Source organism: Camelus bactrianus, chromosome 30 (assembly GCF_048773025.1).
Source record: "Camelus bactrianus isolate YW-2024 breed Bactrian camel chromosome 30, ASM4877302v1, whole genome shotgun sequence".
Taxonomy (NCBI): Eukaryota; Metazoa; Chordata; class Mammalia; order Artiodactyla; family Camelidae; genus Camelus; species Camelus bactrianus.
This window is the reverse complement of record NC_133568.1, coordinates 29,626,214-29,654,064: the sequence shown is the minus strand read 5'-3', so window position 1 is coordinate 29,654,064 and position 27,851 is coordinate 29,626,214. Positions and strand designations below refer to the sequence as shown.

Here is a 27,851-nt window from a genome sequence, read left to right as displayed (position 1 = left end):
TAAACAGCTAATGGTTCTCAGTAAAATAATGGTTGATACCAACAATGAAGGATAAATACGGTATTCTCCTGCTTAATCAAGAAAAAGATCAGTCGGGTTTTTTTTTTTTTTTTTTTTTTTTAAGGAACCTGTGAATGAGTGAGACTCCACCTTATCGCAGTAACGGAGCACGGTCCAGCCCACCTCAGTCCACCTCCCATCCTGCGCCTCAGTCCCTGAGAAATCAACATAAAAGTCTCATGTTAGAAAGACTTGGTAACCGAGAAAACAAAAGGCAGAAATAAGCATCCCCAACTGCTCAGCACGTGCTGTTACCCCTGGCTTCAGTCACGTGAACACTGAAGTGCTTTAGCCTTTCTTCTCAAACTCATATTCACTTATTTGCTACACGAAGGTATTTTAGAACAGCAAAATAAGATGAAACCTGTCAAAAAGCCAATTTAAACTCTTGCAGAAAGCTAAGTATCATTTAAATTTGTCCTGTATTTTCCCTGTAAATACATCTCAATTTGAAAAACAGAAAAGCCTCCCATCTAACCGCAGATTCACTCAACATGGCTCCACACGGGCAGAAGTGCGGCGTCACGCGGGAAGGCCCACTCGGGGGAAGTGAGAACCTTACTGTCAGCGCTGCTCCTCCTTTGGCAGCTGCGCGGCTCTGGGACCAGCCCCCCGGCCCCCTCACCCCGAGTGCGCACTGCAACTGCAGAACCGACACGGGGCCACAGCTGCACCACAACTGAAACTCCTACAAAAAGCATATTCCTTGTAAGTGTCTTTGAAACAAATCAGCCCTGTATTTTCCACTTGTAGAAGAATCTTAAGAAATAAGAAAAGAATAATTTTCAGACGTTCACTCGTACTTCTGTATTTCAAGTAACTGAAACACAGACACTAAGTCTGCTCAATCGTGACAGCAATAACTTTTTCCAGTTTGGAGTTTTTAAATTAAAAGGTTTCGTTTTTTTAAAAAAGAGCTACTCTAAGCTCCTTTTCCTTCTTCTCCAGGTTATCCACTTGGCTCTTTCTGCGCGGGGACGCCTCGTCCTGCCTGCCCGCGCGCAGGCGCCGCCCGCTCCGGACATGTCTGAGCCATTGTCGTTTGCGGCCCCGTGAGCTGTGAAATAAGCAGCATTTCTTCCAACCGACCCAGTCTGTTGGCTCAACAATCTGTGCTTCAAAAGCTCCCTAAGTAAGTGTCAGCAAGATAATCCTCAATGTTGCAATATATCACTTTAATTTTTAAAAGTCAGAATCTATATTTACACAAGAACCCTGCAACAGTCTACTCTAAAAGAATATTTCATATTCTACATTTTTATCGACAAATTTTGCCTATTTTATATTCAGCATTTAAGATTTTTTCCTTGCTTACCAGAGTTATTACAGAAGACATTTTTTTCCTTGAATATTTAACATTTAAAAAGAAAATGGGGTTGCTATATTTTTTATATAAACAAAAAAGCCTTCGTGCAAAGCTCAGGTACTTAGCAAGGAAGCGAAACCACTGCCCACACTGACGTGAGAAGCCTGGAGATGAGGGACCCGATGTGAGCCCCCCGAGTCACACAAGCTTGGTGCCAATCGGCCCCAAGTCCAGGACGACACAGGCTGTGTGGTCACCCCGTCAGCAAGACCACAGTAAACACGCTGGTGGGGTGAAGTTATCCCTAAAACCTGCTTAGCAAGTACTATTATCTGCTAAGCTTGAAGGGGCTTCGTGCATGCCGAGCGAGGCTACCTCCTGCACCTGTGACCCTCCAGATCGTCAGAGAAACGTCAGCACTGGCTCTGGCATTTGCTGTGACACACGTCCACTCACAGAGCACTTCTAATAACTGTCAAAAACGCAAGAACACAGCACGCTCTCTATGGACATGCGCACAGACACACGCATGTCAGGTCTGTTTCTGCGCATGCCAGCTTACGTTCACACTCACGCCTGGCCACCTGGTCCAGCCAGTTCGTCTGACAGCTGGTCACAGCAGAACCTTTATTAAAGGATAACCACAGTATCAAAAGCCACCAAGTTCAAGCAATATAGTGACTCAAAAATAAATGGTAAGTTAAATTTTGGGGTTTTAGTAATTACTGTAAATTATTTCAAATAGTCTCAACTTGTGACACCTCAAAGCCATATTTAAGACAAAAATATGTAGGCATAAATATGCGAAAAAGTCTGGAAACTATTTGGAAATTTAATTTGCACTCTTTGTACACAGACTACATTAAAATTCAGCACTGAATATTTTTAAAAAAACCCATACTTTTTCTAGTGTGCAGTACCCCTGGTTTTATTTTACAATAGTCCGTGCAGTTTACTGAAAACCAGGGCTGTGAGCAGACTCAGCCGGACGGACCACGGCCACCCCGAACCACAGGGAACACAGCTTGAGCGTGGCCAACTGTCCCCTTCCCCCCAAGGCTGTCCCTGCTCATTCATGACACGCCCCGACTAGGGGAGAGAATGGAGAGGAAGGGCTGCACTCCCTGGCTTCGCCAGCAGAGGGCACTCAAGTTTGATGCTTTTTTTTCCCCTGAAGGCCAGAAGCCTGCTTTTGGTGAGAACAGAACTTCAGTCTTAAATTCAGCGAATTCAGTATATTTAATATACGTTATCTTAGTTTTCTTAACAAAAAAAGTCACCCTAAATATCTCTGTTGTCATGAAGAATCCAAGACAGAATTCATAGACTTTTAATATGCCGAATTACACATGGGTGGAAATTTCCTAAGTATCTCCTGTCATACAGGGAACCCTGCGTACAGACACAGCGTCCAGTCAGCACAGTGGCACAGGGCTGACACCTTTTAAAAAAAGATTCAGACCCACAAACCAAGTCAATAAAACTGTAACAACAGCTTACGTTCATGGTTTTGAGATCTTGCGGATTTTTACCTTATTTTTGCCTTAACGATGTAGGAAGCTATCAATTTTAAACTGTTTTGCCAAGACCACCCACCAATTCAAAATAATTACTTCAATAACCAAAGCTATCCACTGACGCCAGAAACCTCAACATTCAACACCAGTCACACAAGCGAAACTTGAGGTCAGGCGTTTGATTTCAATTTAACCTAATTGAATAAGCAGTTGATTTTGGTAATTTTATATTTATTTCAACAGATATTTTACAAATAGCCTTAACCTACTCTCTAATTCTTACAATCTGAAAACACAGTACGCATGAGTTTAGAGATTAGGGATGCTCTCATTGTGTTAAAAGAAGAAAAAGTCTGGAACAAACCCAGTAAGGGCAGATTATGTGCGTGGTCACTGGCAGGCCTAGGAATTCTGGCTGTTTTATGCCGCTTCAAAGACTTTACGAGACCCCACACCCTCTGGAATTCTTTTTCCCCTAGGAACATGAAAAACAGATTTTTCTAACAATAACTCTAAACGGCTCTGATATTTTCAAAGAAAGGCTTTTACTAGGAGTCTTAAAATTTTAACAGACTCAGTAAGAAAGGGAAGACCGCGGCGCCTTGCAAACCTGCTGAGGTGTGGGGCATCACTGCTTCTCACTCTCCGGTCTGTCTCTCAGTCCACGCTGAAGGGACTGCACCACTCAGCACGCTTTTCTTCTGGGAGGCGCGTGCATGTGTGTGTCTTTATTATCTCCTGAATGTGGCGAGTCCCTTGTCTTAAATACCGTGTGTGTGTGTGTGTGTGTGTGTGTGTGTGTGTGTGTGTGTGCCTTTTAGAAACACCCTTAAAATATACTCAAATATTTACTTAAATACAATTGAGAAAATATATTATTGAATAGAAAATAACCTTGTATTTTAAGCACATTAATAATAACATCATTAAAATCTGGGCTCTGTTCATGCTCGCTAAGGTAAGGACTGAACACATAGCCAGGGGCATCGAATGTTCCACACCCCAAAAGCCCCACCACAGCGTCCCTTCAGGGAACCCTCTGAACTCTTCCGAGAGCTGAAAAAAATTATCTGATATCTTTCTAACATCCAGAAAGTGAGGAACTGAAGGAATTATTCCTGTCGGTGGCTTGGAATTGTTGGGCCACAGATGATGGGAAAGGCTGGGGCTTCACAGAGGGACACAGAGCAGAACGTCCTTTCCCGAGCAGAGCGAGCACCTGGCAGCTGTGGCTGTGGGGCACAGACCCACCCGTCTCCCTGAAGCCCTCCTGGGACGTGGCCAGAAGCACTGCTGGGTTTTTAAAGAAACTGCACGGAATGGGGGAAAACACCCTTTCACTTGCTTAGTTACTTCCTGATAAAATCTGGGGAAAGGGAGTGGGTAAATTTTTAACAGTAAACAAGGACATTAATTTACAGTGAAATTTTAATTTCTAGTCCTGATTTTCTTCATTAAGAGGTCATGAGACAGATGAATTTCTGAAATAAAGTCTGAGATTCGTTTGGTGATTAATTTTGGAATGGGAGCATTTAAATCCTTCCTTTGGCAGACCAACAGGTACGACACATTTAACGGCTTGTGCAAGGGAAGCTACCAGACGTTAGTCAACGGTGCTTTTACATAACAGATTCCAGGAAGTCTAGTTTCATTAAGGACTACTCGAGTCCCAGAGACAGTATTATGAAGTTGTTCTTTCTAAGTAACAGTATGTCAGGGGGAAAGATGACAGCAGGAGAGACCCGGTGCCTGGGTGCTGTGTGGGGCAGTTCAGCCCAGCACGTCTGGCGTGCTGGCTGTGTGCGGCGTCTGCCGCCGTGTCCACTGAACCACGAGGCCGAGACACACGCAACCTGCGATGGTGTCACTACCTCCTTCAACGCATCTTGGTTTATTGTGTAAATATGCAGGAATTTATGGACCACTTAAGGTCTCCACCCCAATCTCCAGATATCTGGCACCCATCACTACGTAAAACCACTCAATAGTGTTTTTAAATCAAGAGTCCTTAGCTGAGTTGACAAGATGTGTCTACGGTATTTACTGGAAGCAGAACTCTGACCGCTGTTTCACTGAACTCATGAAATTCTGTCAATGAAATGCACATCGCCTCTTTGTGATTCTATGACAAAAGAGAGGGAAAAAAATGAAAGAAAAGTTCTCACACTGGTCAAACACCTAACTGTGAATCAATGTTACTTAGTTTTCAAAATCCATGGTTTTCATGATTTGCATACTTTGGAAAGGGAGATGGAATTGAGCAGCTTTGCTGAAATTTTTAAACGAGAAGCATAATACGGTTAAATAAACTTTTCATCTTAATCACCCTTTTTATTATTAAAACTGTTTATTTAAGATGTTGATTACTGGTATGTTGGCAAAATGTAACACTATTTCTAACCATCTAAAATTTTGGTGTTACTTTATGTCTTCAAAGACATTTTATGAACCATTTCATACTTAACGGCTTGTAAGCAATCCCAAGAGTTGGGAATTGTGTGAAAAGTTGCCCAGATCGACAGTTGAAGTGAAAAGGTCTGTATTAATTTCCAAATAAAGCAGTGCATGGCGTGGCATCGCACGATGATCACACTCTAAAGTACCAATTAGAGCGCATCAGAAACCAGAGCAACTTGACACTCCACAATAAAGCAAATGATTTCCAGTTGGAGGGGCAGAAAATGCTAACATGCAATGTTCAAGACTACAAGAATCTTCGTAAAAGGAAGTAGCTAATGAGGGTTAATGATGCATGCCAGGAAGCCACAGTATGTAGGGAAACACAGCTGGCTTCCTTTTGTAAACTGTTTGATACACACATCTCTCTAGTCCACGGGTGTCAGCTGCACCCATGCCACAGGGGACTTTCTAGCCCACGGGTGTCAGCTGTGCCCGTGCCACAGGGGACAGCTCAGCCCTCACTTCAGGGCACTCTCCCTGCTCTTTAAACTACCAGTGGAATACATCAGTGCGACACGGTGCTGCAGGCCAGCGCCCCGCCTGAGAAAGGGGATGAAAGAAGTCTTCCGTGGAATGTCGTGGAAACAATCTCCCCAGCCTAACAGGCTACTCGGCACCAGAACCGTTGAAACAAATCATAAAACAGGCAACGCACTTGGACTGAGCGAATTAATAACCTCACAAAGACGGTCACCATCTTTCATACCTGTGTATTAAAATGCAAATTGACTTAAAACCGCTCCTACCTAGAAAGCCCCGTCCCCACCGTGCTCTCCCGGGGGCACAGGTGCGCGTGCCCGGGGGACCCCAGCACCAGGGCCACGTGCGGCCCCTCCCGCCACCTCCGCCAAGGCCTGCAAGGCAGGTGACAGCAGTTAGCAGCAGATGACAGGGCACTTAGAGTCGCACCAGATGGCCGCTCAGGGTCACTGGAAACGAGCGAACCTTCCCCAAGGAGACCCTGTGTTAGGCGCCTATCAAACCTGAGAGCCCTCAGACCCAAATCAATTATGCGGCCACCAGAGGACAGCTGCGAGGTCACAACTCCAACCCCAAAATGCTGTTAAACCACTCGGAGCGCACTTACCTTAAACGTAATTACACGTATTAGCTGTTAAAAACAAGCAGCCACCGAACAATGAGGTTGCCCCGAACTAAAAGAACTAAAATTCCAGTAACAGGTGAGCCGTCTTGTGGCAAAACATCCCCAACAGGCTCTCACTTTGAGGCCACGTCAGCCGCCGAGGTAGGGTCGGCACCCCTAGGACCCCCTGGGCACCTCGGCTGCCCGTGGAGCAAAGGCCACAGGAACGCGGGACACGCGTCAAGGTGGAGTGGCGTGTGGCTCAGGCGCCCCAGGCTGCCAGTGAGCTGAGAAAAGAGGCCTTCGCGCTCAAAGGTGAAGAGTTCTGACACTGCCGCTGGGCGGGCCGCCCGGAGACGGGAGTCAGGAGGCAGGAGACAGGAGGAATTCGGACAATTCTGGCATCTTGATGGGGGGCGCCCAACATGCACCACTTCTGCATGGGAGTCACCTGTCTGTGTTCTACGTGAAAAATGCAGGCAAAAGATGCTTCAAACAAAAACTGCAGAACTCATTAACTTTAACAAGATTAATTCCACACTAATAACCAGCACATAAAATGGCTTCATCTTGGTTTACCTCGTTTATAACTCATTGCTGACCTCTTATGACCTTAGCTATTTCCAACCCGATGGCCTTGACAATGCACGAAGTGCTCTTGAGCGACATCTGTCACCCGAGCTTCACTCCGTCAGCCACGATTCCCAGCTCCCGTGCAAGGGGCTCACAGCCTGGCCGTCCCTGCAGGCTGGCCTCCCTGGCGGACGCGCCCGCTGGGGGCTTCCTGGGCTGTGATGTGAACCAGAGACGCTTCTTTCCTTCTCGTGGTCAGACCTCTGGGTCTACGTCCCACCAACCACCCAGACTTCCCTGAGGGCCACGAGATGAAGACTGGTCAGATCTTGCTTATCAAAATGTTCTTCTTGACTATTTCCATTTAAATGGTAAATGGTAAAACTTGCCCAACTGGCATCCATTACCATACTTCGGGGAAAGAACAAACTGAATCAAAAGATTAAATGTGTAACCAAAACAACTCCCACAGAAGTGAATACTCCACTGAGGGAGTCGTCTGTCCGGTGCAGCAACCAAAGGACAACCCGCCTCACCTTACCCACTCATTCTACCGAGGCTCTCCTGAGGGGCTTTCTCCCGGGGCCACAAGTAGGTTCTACTGGGACCGTCCCTATTCACTGGCTGGGCCTGGGTCTTGAGCCCGGGGCAGAGGGGGACAGCGGGGAGCCCCGAGGCTCTGGGCTGCACAGGAGGCCGTGCTCTGCTGGTCTCAAAGCCGCCAGGGCCAGGGGCCGGGGGGGCGAGCAGGCCTCCTCCCCTGCGCAGCAACACCAGGCCCCAAAGGACTCTCTCCTGGGCCCCAGACTCTCAGCGACACAATCTTCACCCCAGGCGTCGTCTAGTGTCTCTCAGAGAGGTGACGTTTACCTGATGCGGAACTGCCCTCAGGAAATAAGCCTCTCAAGGAAATGGCACCTTCCTCCTCAGCGATCATCGTGTCAGTTGTGTGAAGAGAATCAAGTGGTAAGAGGAGCTGCTGGAAGTGGCTTCGTGGTCAGACCCTCTTCAGTGATGATGCACTGCAGGTCAGGCACCTCTTCTTCACTTTTCTTTCAGAACAGGCGACATGGTGTTCAGAACGGCAGTGTCACCACCAGAACTCAGGTGCATTATTCTCACACGACCGTGTGATGTCCTGAAATACCAGAGCCCACGCGGGCGCTCCGTCTTCCCGTCGCAGCCACAACACACCCTGGAGGGGAGGGAGGCCTCACGTGCGTGTGTGGCCGTCTGGTGGCCCCCGACACCAGCCAGCCCATCGGGCCACCTGCAGCGAGCTGACCACAGCCTTGAAGCCGGCGTCGGGCCGCGACCATACTCATCGTCTCGACTGCTCGGCCAGTGGGAGGCTCTGCGCAGGAGGCACATTCTCCTGAAGAGCATGGCCATCTGGGTCAGGTGGGCCACCAGGAGGGCCCCGTGGCACCGCTGAGAGCCCGGCTCGGTGCGCCCAGCGCCCACCCTTCCTGCCCACAACAGCTCCTCCGGCCTCGGCGGGAGGCCGGCCCTCCTCCGCCCCGCGTGTGACCCTCCCGGGAGGCTGGGCCTGCGGCCCAACTTCTGTGTGTACATGGCAACATTATTTTACAAGAAACATAATGCCATTTTATTTGTGTGGATTAAACTTACGAATGCTTAAAACATTAAATATATAATAGGTTCACCCACGATGGCAGCACCAAAGTGCTGACGAGCCCCACACACAGGGCTCAGTTCTTCCGCTGACGACAGACCACACCACCAGGGGACGGCCCGCCGCCCATGCCAGCGGCGCCCATGCCAGCGGCCCCCACGCCAGCGGCCCAGGGAGCACCTGCCTGTGCCCCACGCCTCTCTGCTCCTGCCTCTTGCTGGGCCGGGGAGGAGGCGGAGGTGAGGGAGTCCAGCGTCCAGCTTCTTCAACTGCTGGCATGTGTTGAGTCCCTTTCCCTTCTGGATTCTGGAAGCCTCAAGCGAGTCCCTTCAGTCCCCTCGGGTCATCAGGAACCCCCTGCCCCATCCAGTGACTGGACGGAACCCCCGGGGCCTCCCCCTGCGCCAGTTTGTGCAGCCACATTGAGGGGTCCTAGCCGACCCCACATGCGGGAAGGACTGTGTGCCTTTTTCAGGCCAGCGCTTTAGTTTTTCCGGCTTCTTTCGGGTTTGCTGCAGTTGGAACGATCTACAGCTGCGTTTAGACTTTTCGACGTTTACCCAGCGTGGCGTCTCCGAGCGGCCCAGGTCTGTGGTCAGGTGTCCGCCCGAGTCAGAAAGCCCCCGCCACTTCCAGCTGGAGTACTTCTGCCCCCTCCTCTCCGGCTGGTCCTCCCATCACAGGTGCGCCCCACCTGCCGGGGCTGCCACACTTCCTGGATGCCCTGCCCCAGTTTCCGTCTCCCTTTTTCATTCCTCTTTCTTTCTGCTTCTCGGCTTGGGAAGTTGCTGCTGGGACACCCACGAGCTCTCCGCTTCCTTCCAGGGCCCCGTCCGCCCACCGCAGGGCTCGCACAGGCTCCCCGCACGCTGACGCTGGTTCTGCCTTTCCTTCCGATGCTTCCTCAGAAGACCCACATCCCGGTCACACTGTCCCACCTCTTCTCGCACAGCGTGTGCTTTCCCTCCTGACGCCCTGAGCCTGTCGGCAGTCCTTTTACACCCTCATCTGATCATTTCAAAAGCTGTGCCACACCCGGTCTGGGTCTGAGGCCCGCTTTGCTTCTCTAGATGTGTCCCCACCTATCTGTGTGGCTTGAAATGTCTGTTTACAGCTGGACGTGGTCTGGTTTCACCCCCCACCCCGGGCAGGAGCTGGGGTGTCAGCTGTAGCCGCAGGTGATGGAGGTGGCCGCGGCGCCGGTGCCCTCATTTGTGCTCCTGCTGACTCACCTTCGAAGCGCCACTGCTCACAGTCTCCTGGCTCCTTCAGCCAGAGGGCAGGCCCCCCAGAGCCCTGGATGTGGAGGTCCGGCCTGAGGGGCCTTCCACTCTCTCATGATTCTTCCAGGTCACCTTCACAACGTCCCTGACTTCCCTCCCCACCCCGCTGGGTGAAGCGGGCAGACGAGGCGGGACTGAGGGAGAAGAGCCCCCCCAGGTGGGGCAGGTGGGGCAGACTTTTCACCTGCCCACAACGGGCCTCTGCTGAGAGGACCTGCTCCTGGCTCCACCCCATCCAGAGCCAGGAGGGGCTCCCGCGTGCATCTTCACCTTGACACCTGGCGGGTCCTTGCAGGCAGAGCCTAGTGTGCCCCCACCCAGCTACTCTGAACCCACCAGCGTCCGCTGGTTCACGAGACGTGACGTCCCTCCCAGAGTTGGTGCCACCCCTCCTCTTGGCTGAAGACACCCCCTGCTTCCTCTGGGATTCATTCCAGCCACTTCGTCTTCGGGACCTTCTGCCTCTTCCTTGCTACTGGCCTGGCCTTGAAACAGGACCATGTTCTCTGTCCGGTGCCTCAGAGCACCCGTGAACCTCATCCACCGTGCCCCTCCTCGGCATGCCACAGCTGGTCGCACTTCCTGGAAGTCCCGCTTGTCGAAGTCCTCCTGCCAGCTCCACCACCGTCTTGCAGTCCAAATCTTACCAGTTCACGGCACTTGACACCTGTGGTTATTTCCTGTCCTGAAGCTTTCCTCTGCTGCACATCCAACTCTGCCTTACTTGCAGTCCTCCTCTGACCAGACCCCCATTCTTGGAGGCACAGAGAACCCACCTTGGCCCGAGCTCACCCAGTTTTCACTGGTGTGGGATCCACCCCTGTGACTCCAACTAATCCTCGAGTCTCCATCTTGACCGGGAGATACCGGTCATACCTCACTGCACCTAGAATTCTACCGGCAAGTGTCAAAAGCACCTCGACACACCAGCACTCGGCAAGTTTTAGGGAGCGGATGTCATTTTCATAGGATGTAGGCTTGGATGTACAAAGGTTTTTACTTTCCCAAAACAAATTTCTTAACATTTACTCTGACGGGATATAATCTGGTCACATCCCAGTTAACTCATTAAGGTTAGTAATTAGTGTTTCAGATTTAAGTTAAGTTGCTTTCAGGTCTTTGCCAGGCTGTTTCCCCACCCCCAACATCTAGGCTCCCGGATGGGAGACGGCAGCTGAGTGGCCCCCAGGAGTGGGCAGGCCCTGGTGACCTCCCGTGCCAGCTGCCAGCAAGCTGCCAGCACCACGGTGGTCAGAAGCCATGCAGGTAACTTCGAGCTCCTGCCTTCCTCTCTCCAGCCTGCACCCTCCCTCCTGGGGGCACGGCCCTGCTCCACACCCCACTCCGGGGTGCTGCTTTCCTGGGGCAGGCGGGACGAGGCGTTGCGGTGGGAGCATGTGCACTGTCTTCTCCACAATCGTGCCTTAACCTCCACTCCAATTCCCTGAAGACCTGGCCTCCCGAGTCCCCACAGCACCAGATCCTGCCAACTACAGCCGTGTCTGCAGGACGGTGGAGTTTGTTTAAACCTGCAGGCACACCTCGCCTGTCGCCCTTCACAGAGTCTGTGATTTCTACAAACAAGGTCCGTGGCAACCATGTGTCCAGCAAGTCTGTCGGTGCCCTTTTTCCAACAGCATTTGCTCACTTCATGTCTGTCACATTTTGGAAATTCTTACAATATTGCAAGCTTCTTCATCATTGCTCTACTTGTTACAGTGATCTCTGATGTCACTCCCATGACTCGACGAAGGCTCAGACAATGGTAGCATCTCCTGGCAGTGAAGTATTTTAGTGAAGGTGTGTGCACTGCCTGCACACCGACCACAGGGAGCGCAAACATCGCTCTGTGTGCACTGTGAACAAAGCATCTGCGGGGCTCGCTTTACTGTGGTGTCTGGAACCAACCGGCAACACCCCAGGGTCCGCCTGCAGTGAGGAACTCGAAAGCTGAGCACCGGACCACTGTGCTTTTTCTTTATATTCATATTTAATTTTTTTAAAGATTCACTTGTTTATTTGATGGAGGTGCTGGGGACCGAACCCAGGGCCCCGCACACGCAAAGCAGGCACTCTACCCCGAGCTCCACGAGCCGTTTAAACCCCGGGGGCTCGTGCACCTCTGCCTACGTTTCTGAGCATCGACGATGTCTCCCGCTATGTGTCTGGACCCCGTGCTGCAGAGACGTCAACGCGAAATGGTCTGAAGCAGGTGTGGCCACACCTAGCAGGTTTTCTGTCTTGTCTTTTAAGTCAGCCCTCTGCAGAGCTGTCAGAGCGATCTAAGCGTGTGTTCCCGCCCCGTGTCATGTCCCTGGCTCCAGGATGCGGTTCCATCAGTGTCAGGGAAGAGCCTGAGATCAACCCCTCGACAGGTTACTCGCCCTCGGCCCCCGTCATGCCTTCCACCACGCACATGCCCACGACACTGGGTGTATCCCCTCCTCTCAGGTCTGAACCCCCCGGGGGCATGCCTCCCCAACACACCCAGGTTCTTAGGGTCAATTTTCAGTGCTCCCCAAGCATCCTAGGAACACGAAGACCACCGAGGTCAAGTCACTTTCTTATCTGTTGCTGCGTCTCCCACATCAGCAGGTGCTGACTTCTTGAGGGAAGGATGCACCTGTGTCTCCTGCTCGGCACGAAGCACCAGACAGAAAGCGCTCGCTGTGCGGGTGGAGGAGCTCAGCATCCAGGAACCCGGGAGAGGGTGACGCACCAAAGGACCCCAGGGGCTGTGCTCAGTTTATCAGCAGGAACCATAACGCACGTGGTTGAGTTGGTATCACAGAGTATAAACAGGAAGAGGCCCTTTACACGAATCAGTAACAGGAGCTCACGGCCGGACCAGCACAACCCCCAGAACCAGCAGGAATGCAATCAGACAACAGCCAGACGTGGGCTGGGCCAGCAAGCGAAGGACCCCACCGCCCTGGCAGCACGACAGCCGGAAACTTCCACTTCAGCTTGAAAACTAACCGTGTTGCGTTGACAAGACAACAAGCTGAACGTTTTCATTCTTCAACTACTCGCAGGCATTTTAAGGGGGCAGTAGTTAAACCACCTGCATCCACCTGCAGAGCATGCACGGACGGCCTGTCCTGGCGCCAGTCTAGCTCTGGGAGCTCTTCCACGTCCTTCCTTCCTTCCTTCAAGGTGCCAGCTCGGAGTTAGGGCAGGACAGACGAGGAGCTGCTGTCTAGCACGTGACATGTCCTCACAACGATGCAAAATGTGTATTAAATGCGACTGCGCACGCGACATGAGCTTTAAAATGTCTGAGAGCCTATTTATTTATTTTTTGTTTTATTTAATTAGCAACCATGAGCTCCCTTCAGAACTGTTGTGATTCCTTATCCAGAAAGCCCCCACGCTTCAGGCGCGCGCCTCGGGCGAGGGCTGCTGACCGAACAGCTGGGGGCCATGCTTTGGTCTCATCTCCTCTGGAGTCCAGGTGCGCTCCACAGTGACCGCGCCGACGGCCGCCGCGGGGAAGCGCGCCTTCCCCCCGAAGCAGTGCCGCCGCAACGTCATCACGCTCGTCTGAAGTTCCGGCAAACGCAGCAGCTCAGACTGAAATTAAACCTTGGAAGGGGCAATTTTTCTTTATATTGTTTGGAATTAAAAACGTCTTAAATTGATCCATTATGAAAATTCTGTTCTCTTATCTTGTGTGTTTCAGACCATGTCTGTATCTTAAGGCTGTGAAACAATTTTTCTAATTGTAATAAAAAAACAAATTATTGACTTTAACTTAAGAACTCTGTTGCTTGAATGGCTAAACACTCACCCCAAACAAAACAAACCCTTCTCTGAACGATACGGCGCACAAGCTGCTCATCTCCACAGGTTAACGAACTGGATGTGGCAACGTTACACGTGACTTTTCCCCACTTACTTCCGCGTCCGTCCCGCGGCAGCGCAGCAGTCAGGCGGCTGTCTGCAGCACGGCATCAGCTGTCAGCGCCGCGCCGCGAAGAAAAGTGCTTTATATTCGCGTCAGTACTGACAGCAGGGTTAACAGAAGTCTAGCTATGACTTCTAGCTAGAAGGCACAAATTTGAGCTCTAGGCCTAGCTTCCTAAATCTGCTCATTAACTTTGAAGTCACTTTAAGTATTAAAAAAACACACACACACACAACTATCCTTAATGCCAGCAGAGCAAGTCACACTCCAAGTTAAGTTATTTATTAAGGGTTTACTACGTAGAAAGTGAGGGGAAAGAGACAGGAGACAAACGTCTCTATGACAGAACCCCCCCCCGCCCCAATATAATCTCTTTACAGACTGCGTTTATCCCCCGCCCCGAGGCCACACGGACTCAGGAGACCCGCGGCGGCGGTGGCCAGGGCAGAGGGTGCACATGGAGTCAGGCTTCAGCACCCAAGCCCTCCCGAGGCTCCTGGGGACCAGCACGCCTGCCACCTGGCCACAGACGTGTGGAAAGCGCAAACCACCACTCACCAATGGGAATGTTACATCAACGCTCAGACTCAGAGCCCTTCTCATCACATCTCCTCTTCAGTCACAGGCAGAAGCTGTCCTAGACTCAGCTCTGGGTGATGACTGAAGTAGCCACTGCGTCCTGGAAGGGGCACGCTGGGCGGACTCTGCAGCGCCCGGTCTGCGTGACCCAGGGCTCTTCTCAAGGTGTCACCAGGACACCACAGTTTAAAAATATTAAACTTCAACTAATTTATTTCACTGAAGCTTTCTAATTTGAAGGCTCTGTTCACTGGTGGAGGGAACAAATTAACCTTCACTAACATGCTTTAGGCTCATTTTTCTATTGTCTCTTGAAAATATTACAAAGAAATACCTTGGGACACCAATTACAATTTACCTTGTAATTAATTTATCCCACAGGTAAATAACATTTACTACGCCATCGTAATTTATCCCATAGAAGTTTTGTGTTCTAATTATGTTCAAATAATAGTTCAAAAATTTTTTTCTGAACTCAAGGCCTCAAAAAAAATGATTTTGATGGTATTAAGCAGTTTAAAAACTAGTTTTTCAGAAACATTTGATGTGGATAACTGCCCCTCAAAAAGAAATCTCAGGCAGTTAACAGCTTATTATAGTGGGAAAACAAACTCACATGATACATTTTAAAGTTTTGCAAAAGGTAATTATTAGCTGACAGCACTAATTACACAGACGAAGAGAGCAGTTCAATTTCATGTTAAATTTATCATACACATTTAGTTAATGCAGTTATAAAAAAAGAAGGTATGGTACAGTTGCTGCTCTAACATCAGTAAATCAAATCTTAAAAAAGCCGTTAGAATCCAGAACGTATTTCAGATGCACGAAGACAATTAAGTTGGACCCAGATGTGGTCAAAGTTTGTTTCTGAGGAATGTATGTATTTGTAAATTATTGCTTAGAAGAAAGTAATCCTGCGGGGAAAACAGCATGAGCTGCTCCCAAGAAAAGAACGTAATTCCTCAACCCGGGCAGGCCCACCGCCAGCGGCTCAGAGAAACGGCGGCCAGGACGGACCAGCCCCGCGCCCTGGGCCCGCCCCGCACTGGGGCCGCTGGTGCTGGCCGTGCGCTGGGGGCTCCCGCACAAGGAGCCGGCGGGCACGGGGCTCGGCTGCCCTCCCCGGTGAAGGGCTGTGCTTGGATCAGCCGCCCAACCTGCCGGGTGTCCTCGCCGGGCGGCAGCCCCGAGGACGGGCACCCCACGTGGCCTGCCAGGGGCAGCAGTGCCTTCCCTGACGGGCTTCTCTGTCCAAGAAGGAGGACCACGGTGGGGGCCCGAAAGCCCTGCCCTCACAGGCTTTCCCAGGGCACAGTAAGACCAAGTGACCTCCCCTTCCAGCTGACTTCTTGACATTTTCCCCAGCAAAGTCTCTTGGAACCCACACCACGCACACAACCTGTGTCCGATTCACCGTGATCATGAAGGGACCCAGTTCGCACAGTGACACAGGCCGTCTACACCACAGACCCAGCACAGCCCCGGGAACGGTGACACTCACTCCGAGAACCTGGAACAACAGCAAGTCTCATCACCTCCCCCTTCCGCCTCCGTCACAACGTCAGCACACCCCCCCCCCGTGTCCACCGCCCGCCAGGACCACTCACAAGTTGCAGTGCTTGCTCATTTTCACCTCACTGGACACTTCAGGTCACGCTTAACTCACCCACAAAGGCTTTCACCAGAAATGCTTCAGGACAATCCGGGAGAAACAAATACTTAGCTCTGCAAGTTCATAGACATTAAGATGGAGACGTCATGAAAAGAAAGTCATCACAAGTCGCACAAATTTCTAACAGGCTTAATGGCCTCAGGACAAGGAAGCAAGGGTTAAAGAAAACAAAGGCAATTACAAAAATACGAGTCTGCTTCCTAAATAAACCATGCTTCTCTGTTAAGAATCTGATGACGGAATTCAGGCGTACAGCTCAGAAACGATGACATACTACCATTCAGCTACATAACACACAAATCTCAGCAAGCCCGTCTCGTTCAGACCTGTGTGTAAAACTAAGTCTCCCCAGGGATTCAGAGTATTTACCTTACATAACGTATACTCCGTGTTTCCTATCTGGAACACCTGCTTCATAAGCAAACTCATATTTAAAGGCATTTGGAGACTGAGTCCAGGGTTTCCGGTTTCAGTCTCTGCTGACACCCTGGTGGCACATCCTGTCCCAGAGGTTATCTCTAGGCCTGCTTCTTCATTCAGCACCTCACCTCTTCACTGCTTCCCTGAAGCTACGAGTTTACTCATCTCCACACTGCTGTCGCAGAGCCACGCCTGCAACTGAGCAGCTGCCAGACGGAAGCGTGCGGCGGCACACCCGAGGGCCACGCCTGGTCCGGTCTACATGCTACTCCACTACTTCATTATCAGTTTGTTTCTTGACTTAATCTTTTCCTGACGAGATTTGAAGCACGATGACTTGTTAATATTAGTAACAGTTATCCAAAAGCAGCACCCCCAGGGTCTTTCCTACCTGTGAAGACTGTTATACTATCTTCTACACAATGTAGCTCTTCTATAAAATACACAATCACACCTATAAACAAGCATTTAAATCCAAAACCATTTTACTACTCAAGAAGGCAACTATTATAATTAAGGGGTGCTATGACTGAATGCAACCACAAGAAGAGAGAATAAGTCTTTTTACTGTAATATTTTAATATAAATCAACACAACCTTTAAAATATTAATAAACTCCCCCTTTCAAAATAAGAGCTATTCTCCAAGAGAGCTCTGAGGCTTCAACGTGCGAACCACACCACAGCTGGCTCTACTTTGCTCCGTTATCTGAAAATGCCTTTACAGCAACTCAGACAAGAGCAGCAGCTCTAATGCACATAATGGCACGTGTCACCTGTCTGTCTGTCAGCAAGACATCTGATGAAAGCAAGTTTCTATTAGAAACTCAAATCAATACGCCCGAAGGGTTACAATAACTGCGCGAAGCAATTTGTGTTATCATTTCATCCTGACGTTCTTGCTCTGAGCAACTTATTATTATGAATGGCGTGAAAATGGTAACCTGTCACAATTGATTTTTCTTAACCTCCTGTAAGAATGTTTTTTCACTCTTAAATGTAATCAAGTATCATCTTATTAAATATATCTCAAGCTCGGTTTTTTATAAAGCAGTCCGTTACTCAAGTTACATTCCTTATAATGTAAACTTCCACCAAATATTATTATAAAAGTAACTGCTTAGTAATAAAAACTTTTGATTTGTTCAAAGTTTTAAAATAGAATTTTCAAATTTGAGTTGACCCCGCCACGCTGCCTCACCTGTCCCCAGGGAGACTGAGGGGAAGCCCTCTAACCTGGAAAGCAGCCTTCAGGATGTCTCTCTACTCAGAATGTTCCTCCACCTAACAATATTTTAGTGTTTAATCTTGGTCCCCATAGACATTCTAGGCACAGGATGGCCCTCAGAATGGGGTGTTAGGAACAGTGCTGCCTCCCTGAAGACATCCAGTGAAACTCGGGCAAATGATTCCAAACATCTTATATATTTACTGTTGGTTCTTCGGTCCAGCAGCCCGCCAGTTTGGTAAGCTACAGCAGACAGACACTGCTGTCCCACAGACGGTGAGCCATCACTTGTCTTCCCTGCCGCTGAGGGCTGAGCTGTCACACACCTTCCAACCAACAGGTGCCAGACGTCCCCCGGATAAGCTGCATCTGCAGCTTTCTGCCTACTGTAGCATGCCTGTAACCTTCTCCTGGATTTTGTTCTTATACAGCTGGCATTTAACACTTAGAAAGATTTAATGATATGCACAAACTTAGAGGTTTTATTTCTCTCCTTAGGTGCCCCCTGATGGACACGTAGGCCTCCACATCGAGCTGGAGCCCGCCTGAGAGGGAAGCAGGCCCACGTCGAGGGGCCCCATCCCTGGCACCGTGGGCTGCCGGCTCGAGCTCCAGGCGGCCCCGGCTCCGCTGAGGGCTGCTGCTCACGGCACAAAGAACGCAGAGGTGTGAATTTCCATCAGGCCCACTGGGACAGCTCGCGCACCCGTGGAAGGCGAGCCAGAACGCTCTCCGGACAGCGCTATCGGCGGCCCTGCAGACGGCCCGGGTTGTCACGGGTCAGGGATGCTTTCCTAGTTTCTGAAGGTTGACTATTTTTTTAAATAGTATTTAGCCCCCAAAATGGAATACATCTTGTCCTAAACAGCATCTTTTCAAAGAATTATTTCATTTCTGTTGCTTTGGTATAAAATCTCCTGCAGAAGACAACTTTCCCCATTGATTATGCACAAAGCAAGGTGGGCCTCCGTGAGAGGATGTTCTGCTCGCTCAGATACACTCAGACCGTGTTTCAAATAAAGCCGAGTGCGTGCTCAGTCAGAAAGAGCGTCTCATTCAGTGGACATCAGCATGCATCATGACGCGATCATACAAAATGTGCTATTCAAAAAATAACTACTGAGAATTCAAGCTAACTTTTTGTCTGATTTAACTTGCACACACGTTGACTGCATAAATAACAATCTAGGACCATAACAGGAGCATAATCAAGCAGTTTTTAAACCAAAATCTGGTTTCCAATATGCTTCTGAAACAGAAATAACTTCAATAAAACTAGTTTAACAATATAATACTATCAAATTAAATACCACAAAACATTAATATAGATTCCTTTACTTTAAAAATGAACCATCAACGTAAAAATAAAGAGTGCAAATTGTAAAATAAATAGATTGAAGAGAAATTAAAGGACCCAAAATTGACTGCTGAATTATGGACAAATTACATATACAACAATAAAAATTTAAGAGACATATAAAGCTCTGATTAACCAAGAAAAAATACTTTTGGAAATCCTTCAGTACCAGCATGCTGTTACACAGAGAATTCACAGCCTAAACCAGCAGCATTTCTGACACTCTGTGTTACACAGAAGCTGATGTGAACGAGCCCTCAGAACCACACCCACTTTCTCACCGAAAGGAAGAGCAAGTCCATTAAAGCAGCCGATGCTCAGTCCAGCCTACCTTACTTTTTGGATTGGATGTGTTCATTACACTTCGAGTCTCTTTTCCAGTGTAAATGACAACACCTATTACAGTACCTGCAAAACACAAAAGTGGGCCTTACACAGATACTTGAAGGGTAAGCACAGAGGTAACACTTTCTAACTAATGATTTTGACGGAAAGTATTATTACATCATTTAACTTTATATAAAATTATCCAACAGCACATTTAACTTGGATAGTTCAAGAAAATGTAATCTCAACTTAAAAAAAAAATTTGAAAAACTCGAATGACTTCTTAAGCGATACTAATTTACCTACTTACAACATGAGACAATGTGCTAACATCCTTTTCAGTGAGGACAGAAATAGCGACATTGTTTACTACTGTCTGTTGAAGTGGTAACTCTAACCCTGAAGTCACATGACGAGATCTACACACTTGACTGACCAAACTCCTCCTCTAATCTCAAGCCAAGAGGTACCAGGTGCGCCGGCTCCTCTGCACAAGTCTGAGACGCCCTTGCCCTGTGCGGAGTCAGCACGATCAGGCGTAAGAGCCTGCGCTGACACCTCAGCACACGTGCAATTCACACACACGAGAAATACTGTAAAAACAATATTTAATTTTGAATTTAGTAAGTTTCTTTTCTTCATGTCTCCTGAAAGCATGGTCTTCTAACTGTACACGTCAAGAAGAAATGATCATTTTGCGGTCTATCAAGCGTCAGAGAAAAGAACAGGAAAACACCCTACAGCGACCTGCAGGCGGCAGAGGCCCAGCCCGGAGCCACTCGCCCTCGGGCATCAGCTGTCACACTGGGGCTCTGTCTGCAGCTGCTCCTCTGCGGAACTGCTCTCCCCAATTTTTGCAATTACAATTACAATTACAAATTTCGCAATACAATTAAGAGAAGGAAGAATACTGTATCTACAGTATTCACTGAAATCAACCACTGCAGAATTAACTCTAGTGACTACAAAAACTCTGCTGTCGCACTGACTTAACGTGTGGGACTGAGTGAGGCCTAAGTCAGGATCCGTGGCGCAAGAGCAACCTCAGTGATCAGTGGGGCTGTGCAACAACGAGGCCGCGCACTGCACACCCCACCCCACCACGCCCAGGAGACAGAAGGCGCCAAGCACTGCTCAGCACTGACATCTGCAGGGTCACACATCTGTCTTGTCCAGAACAAGCATTTCCTTTCCCCCCTTCCTAGTGTGTCCCAGGGAAAGCTGTGAGGCTCACATTCACTGCGCTCCTGAAAGCAGGGCAAGCCCCAGTCGGCACCAAAGCTGACACGAAGGGCACGAATGCCACCTTCACATACCGTCCAAGCCCACTGCCCAGACGACGCATGTGCTCAGCACACAGACCACTACTACATGCATGACAACACTATGTAAAGCAAAGCATCTGGAGAAACGCTTGTCTGGAGTCACTGAAAACACAAAGCATCACCTACATGTGAGAATTCATGCCAGGAATCGAGCTTATTTCTTACCCGAGGCGACGACCGTGCCTGCCCACAGGGTATTTTCTATGCTGAGACTCTCATGAATCGGGGGGTCACTATCTTCCTGTTTAGGGAGAGAAATGGAAAAAAAACACAGATTAGCAACTTTTTAGTTACTCATACCTCAGATATCTACAGTGTAAAAAACAAGTCCACAAGCTGGATCCAACTGACGAGCAGCGAAAAGGCGACACGGGGCAAAGACAGGGGTGTGGACAGAGGACTCTGGGGCGACGGCAGAGCAGGCAGCCCCCCGGACGGCTCCTCACCCGGACAGAATCTGTGCTGTAACTAACTCTGGGGTGGCCTGCAGGCTTGCAAGTTCCAGGGGAAGAACAGTCGACTTTGGTCCATGTCGGGTCTCAGCACAGGGACACCTACACACCCACCCCAGCCGCACAGCAGGAGGCTGTGCATGTGGGTCTGGAGCAGCCTGCAGGAACCAGGGGGGCAGAAAGGACCCTGTCCTCCAAATATCAGGGGTCTGTGCTCTGATACTGATTGTGGCTTCTGACCACAGAGGTGCAGCCAAAGGGGCAGGCGCCCACCGCTGCTACACCTCCCCCCACTGTTCCGACCCCTCCCCAACAAGCAGAAGTGCCTTTCTATACCCTCTTCCCCCCTTTTCCCCTGTCATGACCAGACATTAAAGACTGTGACACTCAAAAATAACTGCATATATGTGAAAAAATAGAAAATGACCACACATGCCCAAGGAATGGCTCAGAAAAGATATAAGACATTAAGTTTACACCTCAGGCTGATCCTCAACACAGACAGAGCTTACAACAGCCAAAAAACAATAAAGAAAAACAATGACAAAAACCCATCAAATCCTGGTTTTAACTTCTAGAGCCACCACATTATTATATTCAAAAGTACTGTGTTCAACAAAAAAATAAGGCACTAAAAACAGAAAGTACAATCCTTCAAGGGAAAAATATAAACCAACAGAAACTACCCCCGAAAAACACCTGATGAAACTGACAGACTTTAAAAGAAAAATGTTAAAGATGTTCAAAGACATAAAGATGTGTTGCAAGTAAATAAAATGATGCATGAACAGAATGGAAATGTGAATGAAGAGACAGAAAACCTGAACAGAAACCAAAAGGAATTTAAGAGCTGAAGAGCACAATGACCGAAATGCAAAATTCACAAAAGGGATTCAAGGCAGTTTTGAGCAGGCAGAAGTTACTGAACTTGAAAGCAGGACGTTACTATGGAAGTTACTAAGTCTGAGAAATAGGAAGAAAGGAAAAGAAAGGAAGGAAGGAAGGAAGAAAGAGAAAGAAAGAAAACTGAAAGGACCTAAGGGATCCACAGGACAGCACAAGCCAAACCAATATATGCATTGTGAAAATCTCAGAAGAAAGAAAAGAAAGGGGGCAGAGAGAATATTAGAAAAAATAATGGCTGAAAAGTCCCCAAAGTTAATGAAAGACATGAATGTAAACATCCAAGAAGCTCAATCACATCCAAGTAAAATGAACTGAGAGACCCACACCGAGACACATTACAATTACACTTTCAAAGTCAAGAACAAAGAAAGAATCTTGAAAGCAGCAAGAAACAAATCATCACGTACAAGGATCCTCAATAAAACCGTCAGCAGATTCTCATCAGAGACTCTGAGGCCAGAAGACAGTGCACCAGCACAGCCAAGTGCTAAAAGGAAAAGAACTGATCAACCGAGAACCCTGAACCCAGAAAAACCGTCCTTCAAAGGTAAGGGAGAAATCAGGACGTTCCCAGATGAACTCAAGTTGAGAGCTGGGGACCACGGGAGCGTCCCTGCAGGAAGTGCTCAGGGGGTCCCGCAGGTCGAGATAAAAGGCTACTGGATCGTCCTCAGAGCCACGTGGAGAAACAAAGATTTCAATGAAGATAAATCACCATAAATAAATTCCCTCCTCACTTCCTTCTATGTATATTCTATAGCTGTTTCCTTTCTGGTCACCATGGGGTGCAATTTCTTAAAAAACAATGGATTTCAAGACTGGTGTTTCTTTTAACTGTGCCTTCACTGTACCATCTGTAAATAGGAGAATTCACCCAATTAATTCAAACATGCATTTGGTATCTAAATACACACCAAGCCCTGTGTTAGAAGCTGTAGCTCTGAGAAGAATTAAGACAGCCTTTCAGCTAAGCAGTTCCTGGCTCAGTGTGGGAGTGAAGATGCACGCAGAAATGACGGATGTACAGGCAGGTAGCAGTGCAACGGTGCCCAAGAAAAGGGCACACCAGCAAGTCTTGTAAATGACAGCACGTAAACCGGGTCTGAAACGCAGGAGCCGCACGGGTGGCCCTTGAATAAAGGTTCTGTCTGCTCCCCACGCTGACACCAGCACGTGGCCCATCTCTGCCCATGGAGACAGACGCACACTTGTCTTCACTTTAAATTCCCTTAGGAGTTACTTCTTCCAATTACAGTTTGTCAAGTAAAATATGTTTTACTTTGCTGCATTCAGTAGTTTTAGCTTAAAAAAATCTAATGATAATTATATAGCTGCATTAATATACAAAACACTGAGGAAATATATAATGTAAGTGGGAAAAATAAGGCTTATATTATCCCAATGTAAATATGTATGTAGATGGGAAACAATTTGAAGATGAAAAGCCAAGAGACTATACCACTGTTTACATTTAGGATGAGAGGCTGTACAATTCGCAGTACCTTTAACCATTTTAATCGTACGTATTTTCAAATTTCCAAATGCAGGCGGCATCAATCAAGCTCTTGCTCCGCGGCCCCCGCACCACCGCCGGTCGTTGCGGTACGCCAGCTCACTCCAGCCCTAGCCTTGGGCTCCCTGTGCTCACAGCCAAAGTAGCTGCTCAAGGGCAAGGCACAGAACTGCCCGACTCAGAACCAGATAATCCAGGAAAACTGAGTATTCCCTTTGCCTTTAATGGTTTTACAGGACAAAGCATCGACTTTTAGAAGACAGAAGTTGGTGATCTCTCTGCATTAACTATTTTGTACTTCAATTTACGACTGAAATGAAATGATCAATTTCTGACTCATCACAGAGGTGGTCTTAGAACCTACCTTGGATAAGCACTGCTGGAGAGAGAAGGCTGAAACACCCTCATGCTTAGCTCCTAAGTAGAGTCCAGACGGCACATGCTGTAACTGTACATCAATGCAGGAGTTTAAGCCGCGACCCAGCAAACTGAGTGCGTAACTGGGATAAGTCCCGCCAAACTGCTGGGTTTGTCGTTTAAGGCACAAAACAAATAAAATCCTTCCCTAATATGAATTCTGAATTACTCTCACTGCATCACAGCCCTTCCTGTCTTCAGCTGTCCCTGCAGACTGTGGGCTGTCTGACCATGGCACTGACCCTGACCTGAGCACCTGGCACAGCACAGGCACTGCCTCTGTCCAGGAAGAGAACACACGTGAGAACAGCAGAGAGGGGCCCGCTCCTCCGCGTCTAACGGCCCTGCGCGGGCCCAAGCACGGAGGCAGTGGCCTGCTAGTGCTCCGGGTGCCCTTTCCTTCAGGAGCTCCTTTGGGCCGCCCTGCCTACAGCGCCAGTGATCCCCTGACCACAAGAGAGCAAACGAGCATCATTCCACTAGTTTATTTTTTTTCTTAACTTTGTACTAAAGTACAGTTGACTCACAATGTCATGTTAGTTTCTGGTGTACAGCAAAGTGATTTAGTTGTATATATACATACATTATATATATACATCCACATATATATACACATACATATATATTCTTTTCCATGTTCTTTTCACTATGGTTTATTACAGGATACTGAATATAGCTCCCTGCTCTACACAGTAGGTCCTTGTTGTTTACCTGCTTTATGGACAGTAGTTTGTATCTGCTAATCCCAAACTCCTAATCTACCCCTCCCCCACTCCCTTTCCCCTTTGGTGATCACATGTCTAGAGCGTTTTTCTGATCCATAAGTAAGTTCATTTGCATCATATTTTAGATTCTACATATAAGCGGAATCATACGAGGTGATTTTCCTAGTTTTAAACCCTCCCTACAGTTCCCTTAATATGGAAATTTAAAAATTAACACATGCATGTCTTTTAGTTTATTGTTTCCCCATTGTGTCAAACTCCAGGAGGAATAATGGCATTAAAGAACATGAATTTTTTTACGGCTTTCTGAACTACAAGTGAGAGATTCTGTAGTTTAGTTTCAGAAATCTAAGCTGGTTCTGCCACTACTTCTAATAGAACTATTTCACCACATGACTGCGTTCTGTAATTCTAGCACAATTACTTGTTGAAGAATACACAGGATCTATGCAGCTCCCTTTTCATTCTGTGATAATAATAATGGACTTTAAACACTAAACGTTTTTTTAATATTGAGAAAATTATTGTAAAAGTTCTTTACCAATCTCATATAGTACAGAATAAAGACTGGGAAGATGGAAAATTACCTCTAAATACCTTTCTCTCTGCATTTCTTTCTCCTTAATGTTATATAGTTTGAAGATAAAATTTGCTTTGAGGAGGGAGAATGCAAAATGTTACCATTTCAAGCTGCTTTCTCAGTAGTGTACCCTAGTTAACAAACAACAGGGATACGTTTTATAAAGGGGAGTATTTTGACTGGAAAAGACATGAACAATGATAAGTGTGCTATGGTTTACAGAAGACATTACAGTACAAAATGCATCATAAAAAGATTAAATGGGAATATGATGTTAAATGACCACGAATACTGCCAGTATTTCAGAAGTGGCTATAGTTATGAACTCCAAGCTTTAGAGAGAATAGCTCTGTCTTGAAGAATAAGCAAAATTAATGATACCAAGAATAATAATGTGAATCATATAACACAAAATGTCATACAGTCAACAATTTAGGTAGCCGTGACATTGTTTTAAGGTAAGTAGGAGCAGATATTAATCACAATGTGCTTGTGCATTAATTCTGCATGGACAATAAAATAAACAGTACATTTACTGCCACAGGACATCTGAATTAATTTGCTCTGATTCTTATTTAATTACATAGGCTAAATCAAAAGAAACATTTGTTTTCTCCTCTGCATATCACAGTACAAAAAAGGAATATAAGCAAGTATCACTTTTTTAAATGTTCAGTTGATATTTTGGTAATTAAAGTAAATTCTATTTTCCCGTTACAAAACTAGTTATTTAGCATGGTTTTTTCTTTCCTCCTTTTTGAAAAAGGTACAGAAAACAAAGATTTTCCATCTGAAATAATCTAGAACTCAAGATTGATATAAAATGAGTGAATCAAAACAGTGTTAGGAATATCAAATGAAGGCAAAGAATTATTAAGAACTTGCAATAATTCATACAAGGCGAATGTGTCTGAAATGAACTAAGAAGCCCTGATGAAGTCAGGACCCCCACGAACCCCTTTCTCCTCTGCTGTCCCGTCTCTAGAGCAGACTGCCCATCTGGAGACGTCTCCGCCCGCACTGAACGGAAGTCTGCAGTATCTCCCTTCTCACCCGTGCTGCCCACACGAGCCACAGGTGACCCCGGCTGCCACCGCAGCTGGCCTGTGCACTCTGGGGAGGCCGTGAGGACGTAAATTCAGGTGGCTGCCACTATCCCACGGGGACCAGGGATCCAGGGGAATCTTTCACAAACACCAGTATTATCATTTCTCTCCTAGGCTGAAAATCTGTAAATGGCTTCTTCCTTCTTTTGAAAAGACCTCCAGGATCAAGTCCAGCCGTCCGTCCCGTCCTCCCTCCCCACCTCTGCACACTCGCTCACACAACCGTCACACAGCCGGCCAGCCACACACAGTCACACACACCTGGTCTCACACCCAGTCAGACAGCCACACAGTCACACACACGTGCAGCCACACACCCTCCATGTCACTGTGCTCTACAGTCTGGGTGTTTCCAGCCCCATTTCTCGTTTGCTCTCACCCTCTGACACCCTGTCCAGCAAACATTTCCAAAACTTTAAGCAAATAACAGGCAATATAAATCTGGGGAACAGAAAGGAAGAAGCAAATAGAATTCCAAAGTACTAACAGCAGTTAGTAACTCTGAATTTACTGTACTAAGGGTGCTCCCTCTTTTGTAAGACTTTTTCTCTCATATGCCCTTTTTTTTTTCCAAAAATACTTTTGCAAAAGCACAAAAAGATCTGAGTTTTCCAGAGCCCATTACAAGGCACTTACCGCCAGGACCCCGCCCTCCCGCAGGCTCCCGCGGCCGTCCTGCGCATATACCATCACTGCGGCCCCCGAGGGAACGCTTACAGAGCAGTGCCCGTGCCCTCAGCCCGCGGCCCGCAGCCCGCAGCCCACACGTCACCTGGCACACAGCGTGCCCCTTGGTGAAGTTCTCCCAAGTGGTGACAGCTGCTCACCAAGCCTTGTATGAGACCAGGAGGGAGACAAAGCTGACTGGATCACCGGAAATCTTCTTAAAATAAATGCAGCAATTAGAAATAAACTATACCATGTATTAAACCCCCTTAAGTATTGTAAGTCACTTACACTATCAGCATAGGCTGTGAAAATCGAAAGTTACTGAGTGCTCCAAATCCTATGAAATACTCAGGGTGGGGGGACTTCAAGCTGCAGCCAAACACCCTAACAGTGAGAAGAACGCAGAAGGAAACGGACTTGTGTTACAAGGAAACAGACACGCACACACGCACGTCCACCCGACCAGGCGACACAGACCAGGACATGACGTGGACGCGCGAGTGCACCAAGTATCACCAAGACCAAGACCAAGACCGCCGAATTACGTCATCTCACCACCCATAAGAGTGTAACAAGAGCAAAAGTGCTAAAAAACAGGAAAACTGTACTGAACGGAGCCCAGAGAGATACCTGATGTTGGAAAATTTAAGAACTTGACACATTCTCTAGGTTTTCACTTTTTAGTTCAAAACTTGTTGAAGCGGATTCTTGATTTAATTACTCTTTCAAAATAAAGATTTATTACTT

The 27,851-nt window shown here is 47.8% G+C and overlaps 1 protein-coding gene across 13 annotated transcripts in view; it reads right to left on the bottom strand.

Moving 5' to 3' along the window:
- ATP9B (ATPase phospholipid transporting 9B (putative)) overlaps positions 1-27,851 on the bottom strand; it is a 155,595-nt gene that overhangs the window by 64,507 nt on the left and 63,237 nt on the right. For all 13 annotated transcript variants that reach the window (XM_074355305.1, XM_074355303.1, XM_074355306.1 and 10 more), the window contains 2 exons: positions 20,902-20,977; positions 19,416-19,492 (listed from right to left, as the gene is read on the bottom strand). In XM_074355305.1, the coding sequence (XP_074211406.1) occupies positions 19,416-19,492; positions 20,902-20,977 (153 nt within the window). The remainder of the gene's footprint in view (positions 1-19,415; positions 19,493-20,901; positions 20,978-27,851) is intronic.